The 25,221-nt window shown below is 41.5% G+C and overlaps 1 protein-coding gene across 5 annotated transcripts in view; it reads right to left on the bottom strand.

Annotated features, from left to right (window-relative positions):
* Positions 1-24,309, bottom strand: part of SIGIRR (single Ig and TIR domain containing) — a 37,551-nt gene extending 13,242 nt beyond the window's left edge. The window contains exons 1-6 of one of the 5 annotated variants that reach the window (XM_079970243.1): positions 20,038-20,217; positions 18,610-18,681; positions 16,089-16,212; positions 5,633-5,980; positions 3,491-3,680; positions 2,348-2,478 (exon numbers count right to left, since the gene is read on the bottom strand). In XM_079970243.1, the coding sequence (XP_079826369.1) occupies positions 2,348-2,478; positions 3,491-3,680; positions 5,633-5,980; positions 16,089-16,188 (769 nt within the window). In that variant the 5' untranslated portion in view covers positions 16,189-16,212; positions 18,610-18,681; positions 20,038-20,217. Of the gene's footprint in view, positions 1-2,347; positions 2,479-3,490; positions 3,681-5,632; positions 5,981-16,088; positions 16,213-18,609; positions 18,682-20,037; positions 20,218-24,039 lie in introns of those variants that run through there. The other 4 variants (XM_079970245.1, XM_079970242.1, XM_079970244.1 and 1 more) reach the window with 4 other exon arrangements.
* Between the last annotated feature and the right edge of the window lie 912 nt (positions 24,310-25,221).

Here is a 25,221-nt window from a genome sequence, read left to right as displayed (position 1 = left end):
GCACATGCAGAAGTAAATCAAAGGTTTTCAGACTAAAGATGTGCATGAACTAAATTATTCACATTCTCCAGTGCCAATTCAATTTCTTCCTGCAAGCGCGCGGGCATGTTCATTTAGACTTTTTGTAAAACACTCTGGAATATACTGTTAACTGAGCCATTTGCTGAATGTTGCTTTAAAATACACTGAGGCTCTAATCTCAGAATTGCTCCATCAGCCTATGGAAACTTCCAGATGGAGGAATTTGAAAGTGTTCAAGCATGCCAAAACAGCTGAGTTGCTTGGGGGCAGCCTGATAGCACGTTTGTTTTGGTGTGTAGAACCATTTGAGGCTGTGACTGATTGAAAACCTCAGAAAAGTTTCTATTGTCTGCTGGTGCCATCATGTGGCAATTTTCTGCCATCAGATTCACTGATGACGCCATCATAAAATTGCTCTTGTAAACTGAGCCCCTAAAGCCAGCATGGAGCAATACTGAGGGCACTAAAGGCTGTCTTTATATTAAACTCCTCTAGAGACATGGTAAGTCTGGTTTCAAAGCCCTTTTTAGAAACCCTACTACCAGTTAGAGCAAAAACATCTTTTAAAGTCTAAGAAGAGGATCAGGAAGGCTCAGCTGAGTTTCTTGAATTCCAAGATAAAACAGGGGAAACTTATTCAAAAGAAAAGGAAGGCATCTAGATACAGCATAAAAGCAAATACTCTTATCACCCCAGGTAGACTTCAGTCTACCAGATGGCCATGCATGGGCTAAAGTAAATTACTATATTTTTAAAATGAGAACAGTTAGTTTCTATATAGAAAATTAAGTCTTGCTTCTTCCTAAAAGAAGGAAAGCCAAGCTGAGATACCCACTTCATAAATTCTCAGAGGGTCATACAATACTTCAGAATTTTGAAGCCATCTTAGTTCAAAACTATGTTTCTTCCCCCAAAAAACACATTTGCCTTTGCACACATGCCAAGTCTTCTGAACAGTGGCACTACAAAGTGAAAAATGTGGACTGAATTATAAACTGAATGTATAGTGAAGCTGTCACACCTCTATAAACTCACTGTGGGTCAAACTCTGACCAGATTCCATGCTACCCACATCCTCAATAGACCATACTGAATTCTGTACATTGGACCCAAGGATGTAGTTTCTTACACACACACACACACACACACACACACAGAGTTCCATTCCAAGACACACACATAATGTGTGAAATGGCCCTTAGCATCTCACATACACCAATGGAGAAATGAAATAATGATGCTGAGCCATGGATCATTTCTAGACTGTAATTAGAAAATGTAATCCAAAACACTTAGGCTACTTGAGTCTCAAGAGGAGGCAGACAGAATATAAATCACATTCAATTCCTCAGCTGCTGCACAATCTCAGATTTATCTAGTTCTGCCATTTTAATGACAAATGTACAAAGCAAATGCAAGCTCAGTTATCACACTTGCCCCTCCCATCAAGCTTCGGATAAGAAGCCCTTCTAAATATAATTAAATTAAAAAGAGTTTAAAGTATTTCATTCATGTTTATTTGTCATCTTGTTAACCAAAGTGCAGAACCGCTCTGGGGTGGGGTCAAAGATGTGTGTGTGTGTGTGTGTGTGTGTGTGTGTGTGTGAGAGAGAGAGAGAGAGAGAGAGAGAGAGAGAGAGAGAGAGACTTCAAAGGCATCAGCCAATCAATGCTGTACACAGCCATATTCTTATCTATCGGTTTTCAGAGGTCAACTCTGAAAGGGAAATTTACATTTGGATTGAATGCCATAAGTGTGTTTTCAGAGTAGTCTGACAACTCTTTTAAAAAAAAGTATCTCCAACTCTCATTTCAGAAATACTCATGGGAATTCTACTATGGAATACAGTTAGTGAGTAGCAGAATCTTTTTTGAACAACTTAATAAAGATAAAGGTAAAAGGTAAAGGTACCCCTGCCCGTACGGGCCAGACTCTAGGGTTGTGCACTCATCTCACTCTATAGGCTGGGAGCCAGCGCTGTCCGCAGACACTTCCAGGTCACGTGGCCAGCGTGACAAGCTGCATCTGGCAAGCCAGCGCAGCACACGGAATGCCGTTACCTTCCCGCTGGTAAGCGGTCCCTATTTATCTACTTGCACCCGAAGGTGCTTTCGAACTGCTAGGTTGGCAGGCGCTGGGACCGAATGACGGGAGCGCACCCCGCCGCGGGGATTCGAACCGCCGACCTGACCATCGGCAAGTCCTAGGCGCTGAGGCTTTAACCCACAGCGCCACCCGCGTCCCCCTTAATAAAGATAACAACCTTCAAATAGAGTACCGGCCCACACCCAAATGCACATGGTATGAAGTACAAAGAAATGCTACCTGATTTTTGCAGTGTGAAAACTGCTGTACTGTTTCTAACCAAGCAGGCAAATGCTCCATAAATTTCATCTGTTGTTACATTCATATCCAAAGTGCTGGAGATGAATATCTCTGATTTATTGTCATTGAACCTGGGGTGCAAATAGAAGATGATTTAGGTTAGCACTGATTGAAAACAAACACTAGGAAATTTCAGTCAGAACTGGACAGGAAGGAAACTCAGAGGGCTCCACCCTATGAATCTTGGATTATACCAAACATTAAATTTGGACAAGGAATGAACTGTGAGTTGGTAACAAGAGTGTCCATTTGAGTATCTATGATCTGGAAATCCATTTGAGTATCTATGATCTGTCACTATTTTATCATGTTGGCCTTTGAAAACCTTTTCTTCCACAAAAACTAGTAGAAATTTGGGGACTTTCAAAATCATCTTTTTCCTTGTTCTTTTAAAGCAATGGATTAATTGTGGTCGCTTAGTTGTTGTATGGGATCCCACTGTCTTACATAAAAGTACTTCTTTTGTGGAACTATAATAGCAATGTCCTATTGCTTAAAGTGCATTTTTTCTTACTAGTGAAATGTCATTTTTTCTTCTCCCAGCTACAGTCTCCATGCCATTATTGAGTGATGTACAAAATATTACATGAGTTCCCAGTAACCTAGTAGAACATATCCATGACACCACTGATAATGTACAACACAACACAAGTCCCCTGCAGTGGGAACACTAAAATAAAAGGGGTGTTCATGAAACCAGATTTGTTCTGAAGCCACAAACATCTGAAAGGGTCTTCTTCCTCTCCCTCTGCCTCCCCAATGAAGACTGATACATAGAGCATTGTCTTCAGCCCTTCTCCAGGGCTTAAGTGTACCATTTTCTTTTTAACAGAAACACAATCTCCCACTCTCACTCAATCTCCCCCTACTACTGCAGAGATATTTCCTCCCAATGAACTATATATATTACACTACTGCCCCTATTCCACAAACCTATAAGGTTAATAGTATACATAAGCCCTTAAAGATCCACCATTATCTTCAGAGTCTGGGAGACACTATTTTGTTTCTTTCTCTTTTGTTTCTAGTTTATACAGCCAATTTAGCTTTATTTTCCATTATTTTCCATAAAAGCCTTCTTACCAATGAGTAGAAGCAGCATAGGTCTCGTTGTCTAGCAACTGGTCATCTTTCATCCAGTGGAGGCCAAAGTCACAGCTTTTCGTGTAGGGCAGCTGCACAGTGCAGTTCAGTGTAAACTGGCTTCCCAAATCACGTTGCAAAGTCAGATTGCTGGAGGGGTAAAGGAAACGAGGAAGGACACTGCAAATGTCTGTTGGGGAAACAAAAACAGTACACCGTAAGAGAGCTTTTCGGTGAGAGCACTGAACTTCCAGACTGTATACTGCAAATCTTATATTGGCTATTTAGGTCTGGCTAACATAACAAAGAAAGTCAAGCTACTCTTGTCCCTGTGACGCTGCACCTAAGCACAATCTCCCTTACACAGTGGGTTCACCGATGATTCCAGCCTCCATTCACCACGTTTAGGAAACTTAACTAGACAAATTGCTGAGTATAACCTCTCTCTCAAGGCTGGTTCTGAAGTTCTGATTTGACTTGAGAAAACAATGAGAAATTCAGTAAGGACTATAGTGGGAAAGACAGAATGTTCAGGTTATCTGGAAAGCATGTCATGTCCCATAATAGAGAAATGCCCAGGATAAAGGGGTATGCACATCACAGAAGTGCTGAATATGAGATATGGTATTAATTATTAACTTTTTAAGTCCTAGTGCCAGTAGTTTAATTATTCTCACTGCCTGTTCAGAGTCCAGCACAGTGCTGTTCTTCCCCCTCTATCTTTCATACTGTCAACTCATTCATCCATGCTAAATATTTTCAGCATATGTGAGCATGTGTTTTTTTAATGAAGAACTTTCTGAATCCTATTGTGGAAAATAGGGTGTTTAAGGTGCAAATGTCACATTGCATTAAAAACTAGAATATGCCACTGGTACTTGTCCCTAATTTTCCTTTCCCTTGCATTCCCTTAAATTCTGAAAAGGAGAACTAGGCCATCATGGCCATCATTTTTTAAAATGTAAAGGCTCTCCCTTCTGTAGGTACTGCTGTGTGTATTGGACTAATTTCCAATCTTTACCTTTATTTAAATGGGAGAATAATACAAAAAAATATTCTTTTTAGTGCCCATATCCAGTCCTTAGCCAATTCAGGAGAACTTCCTGAGAAACCAGCAACTACCATCCTTATCTTAATGAATAAAAAAAAATTGAAGAGTACAATCCTATACAAATCTTCTCAGAAATAAGACCTACAGTGCCTAGCAAGCCTGACTTCCAGGTCTCAGGGTGTGTGTGCAGGATTTCAGCTCAAATGATGTATGACCTCCCTCTGACCATCTTTAGCTAATTTATGTTTCTAATAGCATAATGAAGTGCTCCAAAATGGTGATCCATCCTAGTTTAAGTGCACTATAAAAGATTAAGCAGAGACAAAAACACACTTATCTGTCCCAAGAAGTCTGCTTATTTTTTAAATCTCAGCATATATATTTTTTTAAACCTGTCTTTCCCCATTTCAGCTCTGACAATACAACTAGCAAATGGGGTATGGAGTAAGCTTATCTTGGTAGCTTCAGGTACCTCTCACCACATTTTAGGTACTATCACTTGTTATCACAGCTTTAGAAACATTAAGTCTTTTCTCTCTCTCCTAAATTGTGTCTCCACCACAATGAAGCCTTCGTCAGGTTTATCTGTTTACACAGTTCTATCGGCCAGTAAAGCGAGATGAGCGCCGAAACCCCAGAGTCGTCCGTGACTGGACCTAACAGTCAGGGGTCCCTTTACCTTTATATGCCATCTTATATATAACATAAAATGCAGAGAGGGCTCAGAAAGAGCTGTGTCTGCCTTTTTCTCCCAGGCAAAAGGAAGCCCTCTTCAGCAACAGCCACACATACAGTCACAGACATCAGCCCGCCAACTTCTGGTTGACAATGCATAATTTGGATCATAGCACTTGATAAATTGGCTCCCATCCCCAGGGCTTATCTAATGCCATAACTTATTTGAGTATGATCAGTACCTTATGTTTAGGTGAAAACGGACAAAATCATGCCCTACATAGTTAGGTACTTCACAGCTGCTCTGTGTCTAATGAGCAACATAGGATCCAGACTTAGGCAGACAAGTGGCCCATCTTGAAACAGTAGCAGTACTGCTTCTCCTGGGATGGGCCCAAGAGAAGACTTTCACTCACCTGCCATGACCAGCCGGACAGTGAAGGAGCTGTTTCTCTGATCGTTCAAGTAGAGCGTGCAGGTATAGTTGCCTGCATCGCTGGCATTTGCGTGCTCAAAGGTGAGGTATGTTGTTGTGTTCTGCAGTGTGCTGTGCAGGTGGCTTAATGCAGTGAAGTTAAGCAGATGGCAGTTTTTGCTCCACTGGATGCTAAAATTTGAGGTAGACTGAAGAAGCTGGAGGCTCTGGTTATCCAAAGGGCAGAACAAATGATTAACCTGTTCTTGCTGGGTCCAAATAGTGTGATCATAGAAGTGATCTGGGTCCACACACGATAAATTAGATGAAACCGCCAGCGAAAAGAATTCTAAATAAAGCAAAGCAGTTAAATTGCAACTACTTCTGTGATGCATAATCCAACCTACATTTCTACAGCAAGCACAGAATACGCAACTCCAACAGCAACCAAGTCATTCATGCCCAACCAGATCATAGACACTGCCCCCCTGCTGAATTTACTTTTAATATGCATACCATGTGATGGCTCCTTGAAAGACTGTTTACAATGAATTTACTATACAGAAGAGAGATAAATATTTATCATCCTGATAACAAGATCAGCTAACTATGTGATTCTAACTAGAACTCTATTCCTTATTTATAATGAACAGAGAACAAATTGATAATAAGGAAATTTACACAATGATTACATTCTACAACCCTCCTCATAACACACACACACCACACCAAAAAATGCTAGGAGAGGCAATGCACTGAAGCAAGCACTATAGAAAAAGGAAAGAACAGGAGGGAAACCTAGCCAACCAAATACTGCTAATGTACAAAAAAAAGCATTGGTGGTATTCATTGGTCATTTGCACACCTGGAAACTTTTTTTTTAAAAGATACTATAATTATAATAAGTGCTTCAGAGCTACAAGTTCAAAGGAAAAGCAATCAACCTTCAAAAAAACCTGTACAACACAGTACATTTTGCTGAGCAAAAAGTTGCATGTCTGTATACTTGTTAGTATTTGATATGAACTGGAACTGGAACAATGGTACCTAGGGTTAAGTACTTAATTCGTTCTGGAGGTCTGTTCTTAACCTGAAACTGTTCTTAACCTGAAGCACCACTTTAGGTAATGGGGCCTCCTGCTGCCGCCGCGCTGCCGGAGCCCGATTTCTGTTCTTATCCTGAAGCAAAGTTCTTAACCTGAAGCACTATTTCTGGGTTAGCAGAGTCTGTAAACTGAAGCGTATGTATCCCGAGGTACCACTGTACATGAAATAGATGCACTTGTTTGTCCATGACAGTGAACCTCCACCTTATTTGATACCACTGAGAAATAGAGGTTCTGTATCTTTTCCAGTGCTCAGACATATCCAGTTTAGCTGCTATAAACAAAAGTTAATAAGTCTTTGTAAGAATAATAATCATTTTCAGAAATGTCCAGAAGTACAAAGCATAAATCATGTCATCATTTATGACTGATCAATACTATTTTGGTGTGGGTTGACTTCCAAGTATAATTTTGCACACATGACCATCACATATGACAGTTAAATGACCTAAGTACCATCTATGTACCAGTTCTAACATAGTTTCCCTCATGTTAGCAGATAAATTTAAATGGGAATTTATTCCACATTGTGCTCTACTTGCCAAGCGATGTAGCACATAGAATCATAGAATCATAGAGTTGGAAGAGACCACAAGGGCCATCGAGTCCAACCCCCTGCCAAGCAGGAAACACCATCAGAGCACTCCTGACATATGGCTGTCAAGCCTCTGCTTAAAGACCTCCAAAGAAGGAGACTCCACCACACTCCTTGGCAGCAAATTCCACTGTCAAACAGCTCTTACTGTCAGGAAGTTCTTCCTAATGTTTAGGTGGAATCTTCTTTCTTGTAGTTTGGATCCATTGCTCCGTGTCCGCTTCTCTGGAGCAGCAGAACATAATTTTCTCATGCAGTTCTCAATTAAGTGAGCTTCCATTGCTCTGTTCCAGCTCCTGACAACCTAGCAGTTCGGAAGTATACTAGTGCAAGTAGACAATTAGGTACTGCTGGCAGGAAGGTAAATGGCGGTTCCCTGTGCTATGGCACTCGTCACGGTGTCCCATTGTGCCAGAAGCGGTTTAGTCATGCTGGCCTCATGACCCAGAAAGCTGTCTGTGGACAAATGCCAGTTCCCTAGGCCTGAAGCAAGATGAGTGCCGCACCCCAAAGTTGCCTTTGACTGGACCTAACCATCCAGGGGTCCTTAACCTTTACCTTACCTAAATATGCAACTCTACTAAAGTTAATGCCACTGCTGGCAGAACGTCAAGTGAGAAGTCATATTCAAGTGAGCACTTCCATTATCAAAGGTTTTCACTGTTGGTGGGACAGCAGTCCTATATATACAATGAATTGTTCACTACTATGATGTTCTGGCAGAAATGGCAATAACTTTAGTAGATGCAAACACAGTTGTTAAAGTGCCACTGACTACTGTGATGCTTTGTCCTGAAAACACTCCAAATAAGCATTACGGCATTATCATCATTGTTGCAGCTGTTGTTAAAGTTATGTGAATGAAATTTCCCAGGTGGAAACTGAATGGCTTCTTATATGAATGGCTTCTTTTTCTGCTAACACAAAAGTTACACAGGATTGCAGTTCTATACCTTACAAGGGAGTAAAGCCCACTGCTCAGCATCTGAATACATGTAGCCTAATCCTACACATCTTTTATTGCTCTTGTCTGTTCTATCATGACCATAATTATTCTACAAAGAACTGCCAGAGTAGTACTGCCACAGAATTTCATTTCATTATTTCATCCTTCTATCCATAAACTATGAATAAAACAACAACACCCTACTGTGACTGGGCTGGGTCCCTTCAAGTATGCATAATATGTTGCCTTTGTCTGCTAGACAAACATTCCCATACCCGATCAGGAAGAAACTGAAGAAAGAAATGCTGCTCTTTTTGCTTACATACAGGAGCTGTTAAGCACACACCCAACCATCAGATAGTGGGAGGGAGTAAACAGCAGGTATGGATCCCAGCATTAAGATGCAACCAAAGACTTATCTCAGAGGGTGCTAATTCTCATAGGGTCCTTTCACAAATATTTCACATACTGAATGTTGATTTATAAATGGATTTTGTCACAACAGGATACACTTACCATGCAGCTTAATTCAGGGCCGTTTCCACTATCGTCCCTCATGCTTTTTGCACAGGTAGTGCTTTTGGTACAAGAATATCACATTTTCCGAGAAGTTACTCAAGCCAGTGCACTGTTGTACTGGTCAAATACAGCATATTTCTGACTCCTGGTCAACAAAAGAGGTTTAAAGACTGTCTTGAGGTAAATCTAAAAAAATGTAGTATAAACACTGACAACTGGGAAACACTGGCCTGCGAGCGCTCCAGTTGGAGAACAGCTTTTACCAAAGGTGTCATGGGCTTTGAAGACACTCAAACTCAGAACGCAAGGGAGAAACATGCTAAGAGGAAGGCACGCTTGGCAAACCCTCACCGGGATCAACTCCCGCCCGGGAACCAATGTCCCCACTGTGGAAGGTCGTGTGGATCCAGAACTGGCCTTGACAGTCACTTACGGACTCATTGTTAAAACCGTGTTTATGGAAGATGATCTTACTCAGCTACGAGTGATCACCTAAGATTTCTGACTCCACAATGTATTTATAAATGCTAAAGAGATTGAATCATTTGTGTCAGGGGCACTTTGTGGCTGCAGTTTGCTGCACAGTATCTCCTTCCTGCTTCAGCTCATGGTCTTATGCTGCATTATTTTGCAAGGAATGTTTGTGTGTTCCCTTCACTCAAACATCCTACAATCTTCATTGTGTTTGCAGGAAGTCTAGAGGAAATGGATGGAATTCACTGGGATTGGAGAGCAAAAATTGGTTTGGAAGTAAGACAACTACTCATTCCATTTTGACCTCTGGTAAACAGGTTTCTGTATTGACTAAAAACCTGCCAAACATGTTTGACCAGCAAAACAGAAGAAGCATACACATAAGGAAATTTCAACTCTCTTCAAAAATTATTATCGTTTCCAGTTTAAATTATCTGAAGTCTCTTTTTTACTTCTGTTTCATTCAGAGGGCAGAGCAGGAGGAGGAGCTTATGCTGGGGCCTGTATGGTATCTGCTTTCACTCAATCTTTGCTGAGAGGTCAGCCCTTTATTCTTAATCCTGTTACTACTGCCACTACTACTACCACTAGTCAGACCTTAGTCCTGGCATGCTTGGCCTGTGAGAAGGGATCTGTTCTAGAGAAATGTACACTCCAGTCCTCACTGCACCATGAAAGCATCCATTTCACGCTGTGTGCTCAAAATGCACATATACAGTATCCCTTTAAATTGAGACTACCTGTCCAAGCATATACATGTATAACAGAGCATTGTATGTTCTGCATCCCAAGACTGGGATATTAGACTTAAAAATACAAAGGCAGTTCCTTCTATCTTCTAGTGTGCAACTATGAGATTAAAAACCTGTCCCTTTTATTTTGTAAATGATTCTCAGATATCAATTTGGTATATCAGACAATGTGCAGGAAGCAAGATTACATTATTCATACTGCTATTATGGTCCCAAAGTATATCAAAGATCATGGCCACTATCCACTACACACATAAGCTCTTTTTAAAAAGACTTCAGCACAGCTAACAGGTAGGGGCCCTTAAACCCATATTTATTCCTCTGCTCTTATATTTTGCCTATTTCAGCCAATACACAGATTTCCATTTCTTTTTTGGCATTTACTATTCCTTGTATTTTGCACAAATCAATATTAACTACATTATTCTACATTTCAAAACAAAATGTAATTGTTTCATCCCTTTCATATGTTTAAATATAGCACTCCTTCAACACCAACCATCCCAAATCCTGGGATCAGTCCAAAGTATTGTACACTTTAGGCAGCAGTAGAGAATAGAACAATAGAGTTGGAAGACAGCACAAGGACAATCTACTCCAAGGGCAGGCAAACTAAGCCCCGGGGGCCAGATCCGGCCCCATCACCTTCTAAATCCAGCCCGCGGACGGTCTGGGAATCAGCATGTTTTTACATGAGTAGAATGTGTCCTTTTATTTAAAATGCATCTCTGGATTATTTGTGGGGCATAGGAATTCGTTCTCCCCCCCAAAAAAAAAATATAGTCCGGCTCCCCACAAGGTCTGAGGGACAGTGGACCGGCCCCCTGCTTAAAAAGTTTGCTGACTCCAACCCACTGTAATGCAGGAATCTTTTTGCCCAGTGTGGGGCTTGAATCTATGACACTGAGATTAAAGAGTCTTCTGCTCTATCGACTATTTCCTCACATTTCTGATGAGTTAAAGGGCTTAATCAGATAATCAATACCCTACTGCACTGTAGTAGATATATTTAATTTAAGGGGTAAGGAAACTCATCTGCTAAAACTGTAGTAATCTGGCACCTCACCTTTATGCATCTTATTACTTGGAAGCAAATCCTACCAATTTTGAAATGTACCTCCAAGAAACTGTGCTTAGGATCCAAGCCACAGGTAGCTAACTAAACAAATACTGTAATGATAGGGAGAGCCTTCGCTTTTTGCAGGGGCAACCCTATCATTACAGAATGAGGCAATTGTCTCAGGTGGTAACGACGCCACCTTGGATGTTCCCCCTAAGTCTCCTGGCCATTTCTACCCTCCTGTGCCAGTAAGCCTGCTTGTTGCTGGCCTAGTATGGCTATATGTCTCACCTAGTCACTTTCTTTCAACACGTCACAGTACAGGAAAGCCCCAGACTGAAGAAGTATGCATTGCAAAGAGGCAACCAGCATAAGCCACACAGTCCAGAAACTTCAGCACATGCCCATGCAACACATGTTGCTGCACAGCAGCATCTATCCGTGTTGGCAATGACCCAATTAGGGCAAGGAGTAACGAAGTGTTGAAAGACAGAACTCTATGTGCCATATGGCCTGTCCTGGGCATGCTGATGCCTTCAGGTGTGGTGAAGAATGCTGTCTCGTTGCCAGAGTCAGCTTCTGTACATGGAAGGGGAGTGGGGAAGTCACCCTGTCCCTCTCAGGCAGCAAAATGCTTTAGGGCAGTTATACCAACCCTAAACACCACCTATTTCATTAACAAATATGGCAGGCTTCAACTTACAAACAACAAAGTGTGCATCCCTGCAAGATGGTAAACTGGTTTCACATCATCATAAAAAGAGTCTGGAAGGGAGAATCAATTATCTCCTTCATTATGTAATTGCCACAATAAACTTAAAACCAGTAACTGCTGTGCAAAATGCTTCCCTGCAAAACTGCACAAAATAATGTGGTTAAAGCAAAACTAAGGTGCAGTGTAAATGGCCTCAAAGAATTTTCATTTGTGGTCACACCCCTAGGACTGGTTCAGACATAATGCCCAAGCATGGGTTGGCAGCATAAGTATGAGCCACACAAATCCATTTCCTTCCTCCTTTCTTTATTTTAAACAAACCACAATTTGGCATTTTGTCCCAAACCAGGCTTGCACTGGAGTACACATCCAGTCCTGTTTCTATAAGTGAATGTCAGCATGGCTATCCCTTTGCAAAGGCTAACACAAATATAGCACTAAATGAGAAGAAAACTGTGTAAATGTGTCTGTAAATGGTCTGGGAGGCACTCAAGGGTTCTCCCAGTATACAGAGAAGACACAAAGAAATGTCACAACAAACAGCATACTTTGAAGATACTGACACCTATTACTGGCTGAGCAAACTCCCAAGCTCATTCTCTCACTCCCCCCACCATGACACACACACTTTCTAGCCAGTTTGCTTCTTTGCAAGGTGTGGTCAATTTATACAAAAGCATTATCAATAAAAGCAGAGTAGGTTGGTCTGTTGCAACAGCAATAACTGAAAAGGCACCTCTACGTAAAACTCAAAGATTATGGCTTATTTATTGGCCCTACAGACAGGAATGTTATTGTATTGACTTTGCCAGCGCTTTTCCCAGGACCACAGCAGGCACACACAAACCCATATAACTGGGAGGGGCAGAGAAAGATAAGGATTATCTCAATTTCTAACCAACTTATAGCTTTGAGACTCCTTTTATGAGACAGAAAATTAAAATAGCCATTGTTCTAAGAGGTAAGACCAAGGCAATATTATATCTTTTATCCTCTTAGGCAACATGTACAAAGATTTCTGCACGACTCATCATGGATACTCAGAGGGAATTTAAGATACAAATCATATTTCAGAAGAAGAAAAAAGCCTCTAAGAAACATCAAAATGTAGCACCCCACATCATCTTATGTTGCTGTTTCAATTAGGCAAGCATAAATTGCCTAAGGGTGCCTCCAGACAGTCAGTATTTTGCACGTGGGATTCAAGAGCACATCGGAAACTTAGGTCTGAGCCATTAAATTGGATTGAAAGGCTCTGTTGCACTAGCTCAGGGGTCTGCAACCTTTAAGACAAAAAGAGCCACTTGGACCCGTTTCCGAAGGAAAAAAAAACTGGGAGCCGCAAAACTCGTCATTATAAAAATAACTTTTTTGTCACTTTTTTATTATTTCTTTGTTTGACTCCTCAGAATTACTCCTCCTCATAGAAATAAACGTTAAATTAACAAGTTACCTTTGTGTGTGTGTGTGTTCTTCACTCCCCTTCAAAACAGTGACCAGCGTACATGCCCGCTTTCAATGCAGTGACCAGCGTACAGTGGTGCCTCGCAAGACGAAAAGAATCCGTTCCGCGAGTCTCTTCGTCTAGCGGTTTTTTCGTCTTGCGAAGCAAGCCCATTAGCGGATTAGCGCTATTAGCGGATAAGCGGCTTAGCGGCTTAGAAAAGGGGGGGGAGGGGAAAAATGTCGGAAAAACTCGCAAGACATTTTCGTCTTGCGAAGCAAGCCCATCGGGAAATTCGTCTTGCGAAGCACCTCCAAAACGGAAAATCCTTTCGTCTAGCGGGTTTTTCGTCTTGCGAGGCATTCATCTTGCGGGGCACCACTGTACAATCTAGCGGGCAGGCGGGAAGGTGACGTCGGGACGGTGCATGACTAACGCACGCACCGCCCCCATGCGACGTCACAGCCAGTACAGCCCCCGCCACAGTGGGGAGTGTCGGGGCACACAATGCGCCTCCTCCCCTCGCTAGTATCAGCCCCGGAGCCGCGGCAAAGGTGTAAAAGAGCCACATGCGGCTCCGGAGCCGCGGGTTGCAGACCCCTGCACTAGCTCAACAAATCCACTTTAAAAAAGAATCAGGCTTTCTGCAGTTTGGAAAGTCATGGGGAAATGCACTGGAAGTATGGGATAAATGAATGAATAACAGAAGAGGGTATTTTTCTTATTATTATGCTGTGTATTTTGTGTTTTTATGTTGTAAACTGGCCTATTGTCTTTGGATGAAGGGTAGTATATAAATTAAAAAATTATAATAATAAACTACGTCTGTTGGCAGACTGTGTTACAAAGATGTCTGCAAATGTGACATGAAGGCTGGCCACATTAACCCCACCATGTGGGAACCCTTTGGAGGCAATCACAGTGTCTGGAGACAGTCAGTCAGTAACCAGAGGAATGACCACTGGTAGGAGTGCAGAGAAGAAACACCATGGTGTGACTTTAGCAGCAAAACCAGATGCCTTCTTCTGCTCCACCTGCAAGAAAACATATCTCTCCTGCATGTGTCTCTGGAGCCACTGCAGACACTGTAACTCTCCAACAGCTTGACTTCACTCCCGAAGGCACACTCGTCTATTGTCTCCCAAGACAGATGGATACCAACACAACCCTACTTAAGCATACAACTTAATAAGAGATGCAGGTTGTGTCCCCATTGTCAATCGATGGAAATGGAAATGTTAGCATCCTTACCTTTGTAGTAGGATGTGTTATGAAAGAGTACTTCATCTCTGTACTAACAAAGTTATTTTACCAATACATAGGGATAGCAGGTTAAATCTAGAAGGAGCACAGTAGAGTTTCTTCACCGTGCAGTGCCTGATCATTTTGTGAGCCACATCAAAAATAAATCATAAGGAAGTAAAAATCTTGTATGCAGATATCTGTGACACTCCAGAGATAAATCTGCTCACTTCCTAGAATGACAGTTCGACTATTTATTTATATGGTCATTTGAAAACACTAACTATGGGAATAAATGTGTCAGTTCCATGTATGGCTAACCTAGTGTTTCATTGCCCCACCACATACTAAATTTAACCCCATAGTATCCAGCTGTGGCACAAACATCACAGTGGCTAGGCAGAATGAGTCTATGGCACTTCTGGACTAGAAGCTGAGGATTTATAGGCCCGACTAACGCAAAATCAAATGTATATTCTTGCCTGTCTCTTCAGCACTGCAATGACACCTACTCCTGAGATTAGAAGACTAGAGGGAAAGCCACTGGTAACCTAACGCACACAGGTTTGCACAGGTACTGTAATGCAATATAGAGTAGCACACTCACATATTTTGAAGATCCCTACAAGTTGGCCACTACTAATTAATTTCTTTTTAAAAAACTGTATTCCACTTCCTTCTGCATATGTCCTAGGCAGCCAACAGTAATGCAAATGAAAAACAGAAAACAAATAAACACCACACAGCTGGTCAGCAGATAAACTTAGGATTTGATCAGCCAATAGGATGACTATGTAGCTGTACTAAGCCACCCCTTAGAATGCAACTGACTAGCCAGCATCCTGTGTTCCCAGAGAAGTTCCTGTAGCTTTGCCACGGGCTGCAGGGCCAGCATGGGCAGAGGCCAGAGTAAGACTGATTGTATAGGTCAGAAGAACAGTGGATGCACTTTTCATTCTCTCCTAAAGCTCCATGCACCCCTACAGCAAATGTTAAGCAGAAGGCAAAGAGAATGATGGATAGACAAATGTTGACTACTGAAAAGCCCTCACAGGACAGAAGCCAGCCATATCAAGCATCAGTGAGCTAATGTGAAGCCTACAGGAACCTGGCAATGTGTGTCATGGGAAAATGGAATTCAATGAGGCCTCAAGAACAAATGGAAAACATAGGACACCCCTAGGATCAGATAGCAAGTGTTAAATACAAACGCACGCACACAAATCTCACTGAACAAAAAACAACAATGGAAAACTAATCTCAAATTGGGAAGCAAGGCCTAGGAAAGGCCACTGTGCCAAACAGAAACAACAATGGAAATAGGCCTGCCATGTAAGAAGTTTCAAATCTTCTCTCAAAATACTCATATTGTCTCATAAATAAAGTGTGTCGCTTCCAGAAAGAGATATCCAAACACAGTAGAGAGATTAGTGGTTGAAGCACAAGTGACTGCAAAGGCAGGAGGCCTGATCAGGTCAAGCAAGAAGGGCACAGAGAAGAAAAAACAGTGGGTCAGATTGCCTTTATTGCTAAGCACCACAAGCCTACATATATTCATAAAACACACAGACCAACATCAGGACAACTTTTTCTTTTTGTCTCACCTTGTAAAGCTGCTGTCCTTTCCTGCTCACTCCTTGTGGCAAGGCAGAAAGCCAAGAGCACAGATGGCACAGGCAGAAGAGAGAGCAATTTCACAGTCATTTTAGCTTATTCACAAGCAGCATCCTACAAAATGGAAAAGCACAGGGGAAATAATTACCTTTATGGACTTCCCTCTTTGAGATTCAGGCAGCCACCTTCAAATCCTGAGACTCCTTGTGTGTCCTTGCTGTGCACTCCCTGATCGTAGCCATGTTAATCACATGACTGGCCAACAGACTGGCTTTGCCAGTTAACTATCTCCCTCTGCTTTTTTTTTGTTGTTGTTCATTCCATGTCCTCCTTAAATGACTTGTTCTATTCTCCACCCCCAATCACAATCTTCCAGGCCTGCACTCGGACAGCCAGTTCCTCCCACCTGCTTATCATTGCTCCACCCACCTTTCCACCTGCATACAAGGAGAAAATGAAACCTGGACTCTTAAAATCAACAAACCCACCCAGTGTGTTGGCAGCAAAACAGCCGACTAAGAGTTTGCTCAGTAAAGAGCCAGGAGGCAGGTTGCTCAAAAGCTCTGCAGCTGTGAGGATTGCCGCTCTGTGGCACTAAGCCAGCCGGTTATCCTGGATCCTGGCAAAGACTGCTGTGGACTATAAACAAGAAAATGCCTCAAGGAGTAAACAAGAACCCCCCTAAGGAGTAAACAAGGAAAATACACCAAGGAGGCCTGCTTTCATGCAAAGGGAAAATGTTAGATCTCAAGAGAAGACCAAACCTGACAGCTACACCATGTGTGTAAGTTCTGTTACTGAACTGAAAAACAATACTAGTAGAGCTGAATTCTCTTTTTTAATCTGTAAAAGATGTGCTGCTTTTTTCTTTTTAAATGTAGCATAAAATACACACTCAGGGCTACTCATAATTCTGATCATGAAGTGCAGCTGATATACAGTTCAGTTGTGAAAGAAAATACATAAAAGAGGAACAACTCTCCAATTACAGAGAAGCTTTCAGAAACCTAAATATGAAACATGGAATTACCACTAGGCTCCCCAAAGTTGTATTCAGAATCATTACCTGATCAAAGCTGCTGTCCCATATAAGCAAGTAATCCTTAACCACAATGACTATATGAATGGCAGGCAAGTTTTTAGTATGTAACAGTAAGAGGTACCTGATCTATGTCAAGTAACTTCCAAAAGAGACAAAAATGGCTTAATACATTTTCCAAGAACAGAAAATGCAAATGACAAATCCATACAATGGTGGTAACAATATAATACTAAACTAAATAGCTGACACATTACAGCCCTTTGTTTATGGCATTTGCATATCACCCTTCACACACAGGGCGAGAATGCTCACAAACAGGAAAGACTGTATATCAAGTATTGCCACAGAACTCTTGTCTTGCAGACACGTGGATTTTACTACAAAATTCTACTCATGCACACATTTCTTTCACCATCCTCTCAGATACCACAGGCACTATCACCTGAGGCACACCTGATAGATGGGGACAGGCCTTGAACAGAATTGCTGTGCTCCAAGAAGGGCAACATTTACAAAGCAGACACCCACTGTTTGGGGTTCCATCCACTGCATTTCCTGTTCCCTTTCCTCTGTCCCATCTACTCTGTGTTGCCCATGGGCATGGGTACTAGTATGAGATGGAGCGTGTGGCAGTTTCCAGTTTTATCACAGCACAACTGGTGTCTTTGCCTATGCCCTAGGAAGGCTCTGAAATACAGGCCCTGGCATCCAATATTCATTTTTAAATTAGTTATTTATAATTTACATAGTACTTTCAACATGCAAAGTGCTTTACAGTAATGGTCACATTTGGCTAATTTATATGGTTTGTGGTCACAACACTGGTAACAGTACTAAGGTGGGAGGTCTCCCGATTCAAGGATTTTGCAGAGTGGCATCACACTCCTCCACACTCCACATATCTGACTTTTGCAAGACCTCACACAGAGCAACTGCAGTGTGTTGTGTTAGTATATCCTGAGTATTTTGCTGCACTGCACTGATGCTATAATTGCTGCACAATCATGACCCGGCATGGTACTCCTTGTGATTCCTATTTGCCTTCCACGGGAGACAACAAGATCAGGTTTTTGTTCTTAATACTGTTTCTCATTTAGTGCAATGGGAAGAGCAATATTCAGTCTAACTAACTAAATCTGAAAAGCAGCTTGATGGTAGAGTACAAGCCTTACAAGCTGGAGCAGAGTGGGGAGATATTTTATTATGGTTTATGCATTTTGGCCCAAATGTTTTGTAACCTAAGTATATTGGCCCATAAAATCTGGTTCTTCAAGTCACAAAAATTATTTTCATCTGTTCTGTCCATGTGATGCTGTAGCATTATCCCCAAGAAGCTCAAAATGATGCATTTCAGGGAACATCAGAGATGCATAGCTTATTAGTTATAATGTATCTTGAATTCTTAACAAATGTTGCTTTAATTTGCCTGGACAGTCCAAAGCACTCATGAAATTAGGGTAGAATCTTACCAACAGATTATAGACTTCTCCCTTACGCATGGCTTCATTCTTTTCTGAACAGCTGCAAAGAAACCTGTTGCCCTAGAAACCAAGCCATACAATTTCAGCTCCACAGTATCCCCAGCAATCAATCATCTTCCAAACATGTCCACTTCCTTCCAATTATTCATTTTGTAGATAATAAATTAAAATTCAGTTTTACAACAACAGCTTCTGTATAAAATGTCCAAGATACCCAATATGATCTAGTAATGATATTCTATTTTAGGATTTTTTTAAAGCTCAGAAGCAACAGTATAGTCGTCTAACAAAAAACTAATCACACCCAGCCAAAGTTAAGCACATCTGAGTCCCATTAGTTTCAATAAGGAACAAAAGGTTCATGTGGCAAGCCTAAATGTATACTCAGCACTGTCCCACCAAGTATAAGGAGGTCCTAGCTGCAATCATCTGTGCACTTACCAGGAATTAAGCCCCACTGAGCAAAGTTACTTGCTTCTGAGTATATGTGTAAGTTTGTGTTGTTAAAAACGTCTCAAACATTGGCTAGATTGTGCGCCTACACTTTTTTAATGAACACAAATTAAAATAAGAAAACTGAATCTGTGGCTGTAGTCATAAATACTGTTGCCTGGATCACTAAAATCAATTTGACTTGCTTAAATGGTTTTAAGACGGAAATGTTAAGTTCCTGTTCCCCACCCCACCCTTTACTTTCAGTAGATCTTATGCCTGTTTACTCAAAAGCAGCAAGTCCTACTGTGCTCAATAGTAAGTAAGTATGCATACGATTTTATCCAAAGCCTATATTCCTATGTTGACTTCCTTAGGAGTAAGCCCCATTCAACTTTGCACTAATGACTTCCAGGTAAACTGGATCAAGCTATAGGTCTTTTAGTTAGGGGAGTTCATGTTTTGTTTAGGTGTCCCAAGCCTTTTTCAAATAAAAATATGGATTATTATCTCAACACAACACTAGGCAAACCCCCAAACCACACACTTTGCTCCAAGGTAAGATAACAGGGGACTACTTCTACACCAAACAATTTCAAGATGCAAATTTAACTTCCACCTCAATTCCTAACATGGGCAATTGTAATCACCGCTGAGGAATACCTGCAAAATAACGCTAAAATTGTGTTACAAAAAGGAAGAACGGATTAATCTTTACTAAAGGCAGCAATCCCATTTTCACTGTATGTCCCAATATACTGCTTTTGTACTGCACGAAGGCACAGCCCAAGGAACCAGAAGCTGCTACCTCTCCCGCAGTAATAGTCTCACGTTGCCTCAGCTCCACTCTTGGAGGCCTTAAGAAGAAGAAAAAAACCTTTTTTCTTATCACCATCATGACACGTGCGTGTTTCTCTCTTCCTGGCCTAGTACAGAGAAGACCCAGCACGCGAGACTCCAATGAATAAAAGAAGCAACACCAACCTCTAACTCAAGAAGCCATGGCCCAGTTGCACCCCAAAAACCCCTCTTGCGCGAAGATAACAATTTTAGCAGCTGAGGGGACAAGGAGGCGTCTTCATAATTAACCCTCTTCCCTGTTGCCATGGGAACCCACAACCTGCGCTCAGGTAGGCAAAGGGCGGCGCCTCACACCTCTCTTCGCAGAGGAATTCTGGGTAGTGTAGTGCAGCAGATTCCTCGCTGCTAAGTTCCTTTCGTGAGAAAATACTACGTCTCCCAGCATGCAACTGGCTACCTCTGCCTTAGGCCCCACACACCTGTGCAGGCAAGTTGTTTACACTCTTCAGCCTAGACGGATCGAAGCAAGAGGGTAGATAGGTGGCTTCGAAAATATATAACTTCAACATGCTAACTTTTTGCTTAGTCAGCAGGCTTGGAAAAAGTTGTTGTTCAGAGCCAGCACTTCAGGCGGTTGCACTAGGGCGGAATGGGTCGCTTTGCGGCTGTTCCTTTTCGTAGTCCATTAGGCGCCAGCTGGGAGTCCCAGGAATGCGGACAAAATGTCTTGCTTAAGTAAGTTTATGTATCAGACCTGCATATTGGTAATGTTGTTGGCGACTTCCTTTCATAGGTCCATTAAAACTATCGATCTAGATAGATACTGATGTAAACTGTGCCGCAAACAAGAAATGGAGATAGACCTGATTAATATATACCTGGTACTCTCAACTTCTTGTTTTTAACGATATATACAGAGGAGAATGGAGAAAAGGACCGGCATCAGCTTCCTCTTGCTGTTACAGAATTTTCAGCCTTTTTTCTCCTAACTAAGATGCTGCTTGGGCTAAGTTTGGATGCTGCTGGTTCTCTTCCTTACCCAAGAGATGTGCAAAGAGTTGGAAGGCAGGGCTTTCTTGCAACCTTTTCTCATATAATCTTATGAAGGCTGTGCTTTGAATCCTCAATGTGGTTTACATGAAGCCCCATGAAACAAAGTGGATGTAGTTTGCTAAAAATAATATCCCCTGTTTCAGGGTACATTTAAGGAACATAGTGGGTTTCCAGACAGGGACCTTATATTGCAAACAGGTCGTCAAGTCCAATTTTTCCTGTGTGCATTTTTGGCATGTTAGCCTCTACACATTTCCTTTATTCATTGCTGTTCTGCTGCTTGCTGAGCTTTGTAGAATAAGTTGGTATGTTTCCGTTACGCTGCCTTGTCTATCTGTTTTCCTTATTAATGAATTTGAAGGTATTTGGGCTGTTTTTCTGTCCCTTTCCTCAGTTTCCAGGGCTTTTTTTTTGCTCTACTGGGCACGTGTCCAGCTATTTCTATACCTGTTTGTGAACAACTTAAACAAAAAAAAACCTTTATCCTGGAAGTGAACAGGAGTAAATATTACCAGCCCAGTAGAGCAAACTAAAGTATAGGAATCTGCTATGTTGCATGGCTGCTGCAATCTGCTGGCATAAAAACTCTTGATCGAAATCCTACAGAGTGTTGGCTAGGAGGGACTACAGTAACTGCCCAAGCTCAGTGAAGATAATGGACACTCATTGCATCCATAGCAACACCACCACCCAATCCTGGCACACTTTCTGCCTCCGCATGCATGGCCAGTCACAGACGCACACACACACACAAATAAATGAGCTTGCCAAAACATGACACTGGAAACAAACACATGCACACATTGCAGCCCCTTCCCCAATCTGCATACTTGCAGCCAGCACTTCCACAGCATTCATGCCAAGAAACCATGCCAATATACACAAGGCATAGAGTCACAGAATTGTAGAGTAGGAAGTGACCTCGAGTGTCATCTAGTCCAAGCTACTGTGATGCATGAATCTATGTTGGTGAGTGGAGGGAGCTTTATTACAAGCATGGAAGTGAGTACACAGTCCACATGAGCAAAACAGTGTCAGAGACCTCAAATACCCCTCTAGTGCCCCCACACCCGGTCATGTGAAGCAGTGGAAGCAAGAACATGAGTGATGGCAATAATTTTGAACCAAATGTCAGTGGTTTGCAATAGTGACTTGTTAATTTGAGCAAAGTACAATTAAGAGCCTCCTGCCAACCTAGCAGTTCGAAAGCACGTCAAAGTGCAAGTAGATAAATAAGTACCTCTCCAGTGGGAAGGTAAATGGCGTTTCCGTGTGCTGTTCTGGTTCGCCAGAAGTGGCTTAGTCATGCTGGCCACATGACCCGGAAGCTGTACACCGGCTCCCTCGGCCAATAAAGCGAGATGAGCACAGCAACCCCAGAGTCGGCCATGACTGGACCTAACGGTGAGGGGTCTCTTTACCTTTACCTTTACAATTAAGAGCAACACAAATAAGCTTTAAGGTAATTTTAATTTTAAGTAGAAAATTCATTTCCTTATCTTTTATGTTTGTGTATCTCATTGTATTGGCAATGGCCTATGGCTGCAGGCTGTAAATATTGACCATAGCAATTCAATCCCCCTGGTACTCCAGCACATGTTGTAATCACTCGGGAGGGGGAGTACTGGAGGGATACCAGCCTATATCCCCCTGTTACTACATCACTAGTAGTGACCACATTAACCAGAGTGTCAGATTAGCACTGGGGAGACCCATTTTCAAATTCTGCCAGCCAAGAAACTCACTAGGTGATCTTGGGCTAGTCATTAGTGTTACGTATGTCACAGGATTTTTGTGAGGTTAAAGGAGGGGGCTATTTATGCCACCTTCAGTTCCTTGAAGGAAAGATGAAAAATAAAATAAACATATGCATATTGTGCAGATTTATGTTAAAGATTCTGAACTGTGTGTTAGGCAAATTGAGACTGAGGACAATATGCAGATCACTTCATATTTGGGAAGAAGAGACCCCATATAGCTAATGACTGAAAGGTAACCTACTTAATGGGATTATTAGTGCTCTCTGGCTGTCTTGAGAGAGAAAACATTGAGCAGCATTAAAGTAGAAAAGGAAGTAATAGCAGACATTAGACAAGCTTTGGAAAGTATTAATGATGTGTGTAATTTCACTTTCCTGCTTCTTCACTCCTGAGCATAAATAAATGACTGTAAGTTACAATAATGAGCCCATCAGACTAATCCTGTGTATGAGAATTTACTGCAACACTAAAAGCCTTGTCTTCTAAAATAAACCCCTTTTTATCATGTAAGCTTCCAGTACTATAAAGAGCATTAAGAGGCACAAAGTAGTGAGTGTCTCTCCATGGCAATTCAGATGCAGGTGCCAGGATGTTCCTTCTGCTGAACGTGCTATAATAAAATTCTGTCTGTAGTAGATGGATCCTTTAATAGGAATTGCTATACTAACCCGGACATGATTAGGACAAACCTCCGCTCCATTCATTCCACACAGACTGGATGTCAAACTCTGAATATTAAACAGCACACTGTTTAATGCCAGGGTCTCACCCACTCAGCATAATAGCTTTAATTCAAATTGGAAAGCAAATGATGTGAAGGCAAAACACCCTGAGATCTATTATATCAGGACAGAAAAGAAAACACTTTTGACATATAATTATTTGCTATAATTCTTAACTTTTTTCTTTTTTAAGGAAACACCTCAGCTCCTGGAATGTGAGTATGAATAACAACACTTTCCAGTTTGAAACATTTTGACTTTTGTGTAATTTACTCCAGTTGATGAGGTTTTATTCTCAGTAATAGAACTGAGATCTAATTATGTATTTCCAAATATTTTAAAATATTTGTGCCAATAAAATATAGGAAATTATATATTTAAAAAAGGACAGCAATAAGATCTAGCAATTTTTATTAGCTTAGTTCCACTACCAGCTGCTTGTACAATAAGGGCTTTTCTTTCCTTTCAAAAAGTTCAACCGAGAAGCATTGCTGCAATTCTTCTAGGTACATTTCTTATCACTGTCCCTATCCACAGATGCTGCTTCTGGAAATTCAGAGCAGATGCATGTTCCTTACATCTCTGAAATTAGCATTATCACATATGCAGACAAGCATGATGGTTAACCTTTTAAAATAGGGGTGGCTAACCTGTAGTCCTGCCCGAAGTGGTGGACTCCACCTCTCATCAGCCCCAGCCAGCATAGATGATGTGTGTAGGCCGGAGGACCACAGGCTAGCCACCACTGCTTTAAATGTTCCTGTGTCACAATACCCAATTGCAATTTGCTAGGTAGCTAACGTATCCAGTAATAATGGTTTACCCTTCTATAGTGATAGAACAAAGCATTTGCACTGAGTGTTCGATAATATTGAGGTGGTCCACCAAAGTTTAGTGACTCAACAGAGATGTTAGCAACAGGTTCAGCACTCCTTTAGTTATAGGTAATGCATGCCAGGTGACTTCCCAAGCCTGTACCTGTGCCTCCCAGAATATATCACTGAAGCAGCAGTAAGCTTAACCTGGTGTCCAAATGATGTTGATGTCAGCATCAGGTGAACCTCGCCAGAGAAAGCATTCCCTATATGAGGGGCCACAGCTGAAAAGGATCTTCCCCTTTTTGCCAGCTTCAGAAATTCTCTTAGAGAGGGAGGACCTGGAGAAGGACCTCAAATGATGAACGCAAGATGTATGTTCCAATCTAGATCGCTAATATAGGGTTAAGGAAGGATAAAAATCAGCAGGATTGATATTAGAAAAGTAGCAGTATGCATTATATTCTGGAATACAACATTATAGAGAATATAGGAAAATTGATAGATTCGTATGATTGAGGGAAAAAGGTTTCCTTTTGCCTAGTTAGATTTTACTTTTAAAATCTATTATTATAAAAAACAAATAGCATCACAACACATATTCATCATAAACACATCTAAACAACATAGTCATATATAACAATGCATTATAGCATCAAATCCCATGTGCAGGCAAGAAGAAGGATGTCTATATTGTATTGTTGTGCTTCTCTGACATATCATTGTGGGGACTGTCCATAAAAGTACTGTCTCCAAACCCTGGAGTGCACCAAAGTAGGTATTAAAAATAATATCTAGACCAGGGGTCAGCAACCTTTTTCAGCCATGAGCCGGTCCACCGTCCCTCAGACCATGTGGTAGGCCGGACTATATTTTGAAAAGGAAAAAAAAGAACAAATTCTTATGCCCCACAAATAACCCAGAGATGCATTTTAAATAAAAGGACACATTCTACTCCTGTAAAAACACGCTGATTCCCAGACCGTCCGTGGGCCGGATTGAGAAGGCGATTGGGCC

Source organism: Podarcis cretensis, assembly GCF_951804945.1.
Source record: "Podarcis cretensis genome assembly, chromosome: 1".
Lineage (NCBI taxonomy): Eukaryota > Metazoa > Chordata > Lepidosauria > Squamata > Lacertidae > Podarcis > Podarcis cretensis.
Note: the sequence above shows the minus strand (reverse complement) of the source record. Positions and strands in the feature narration are given on the sequence as shown.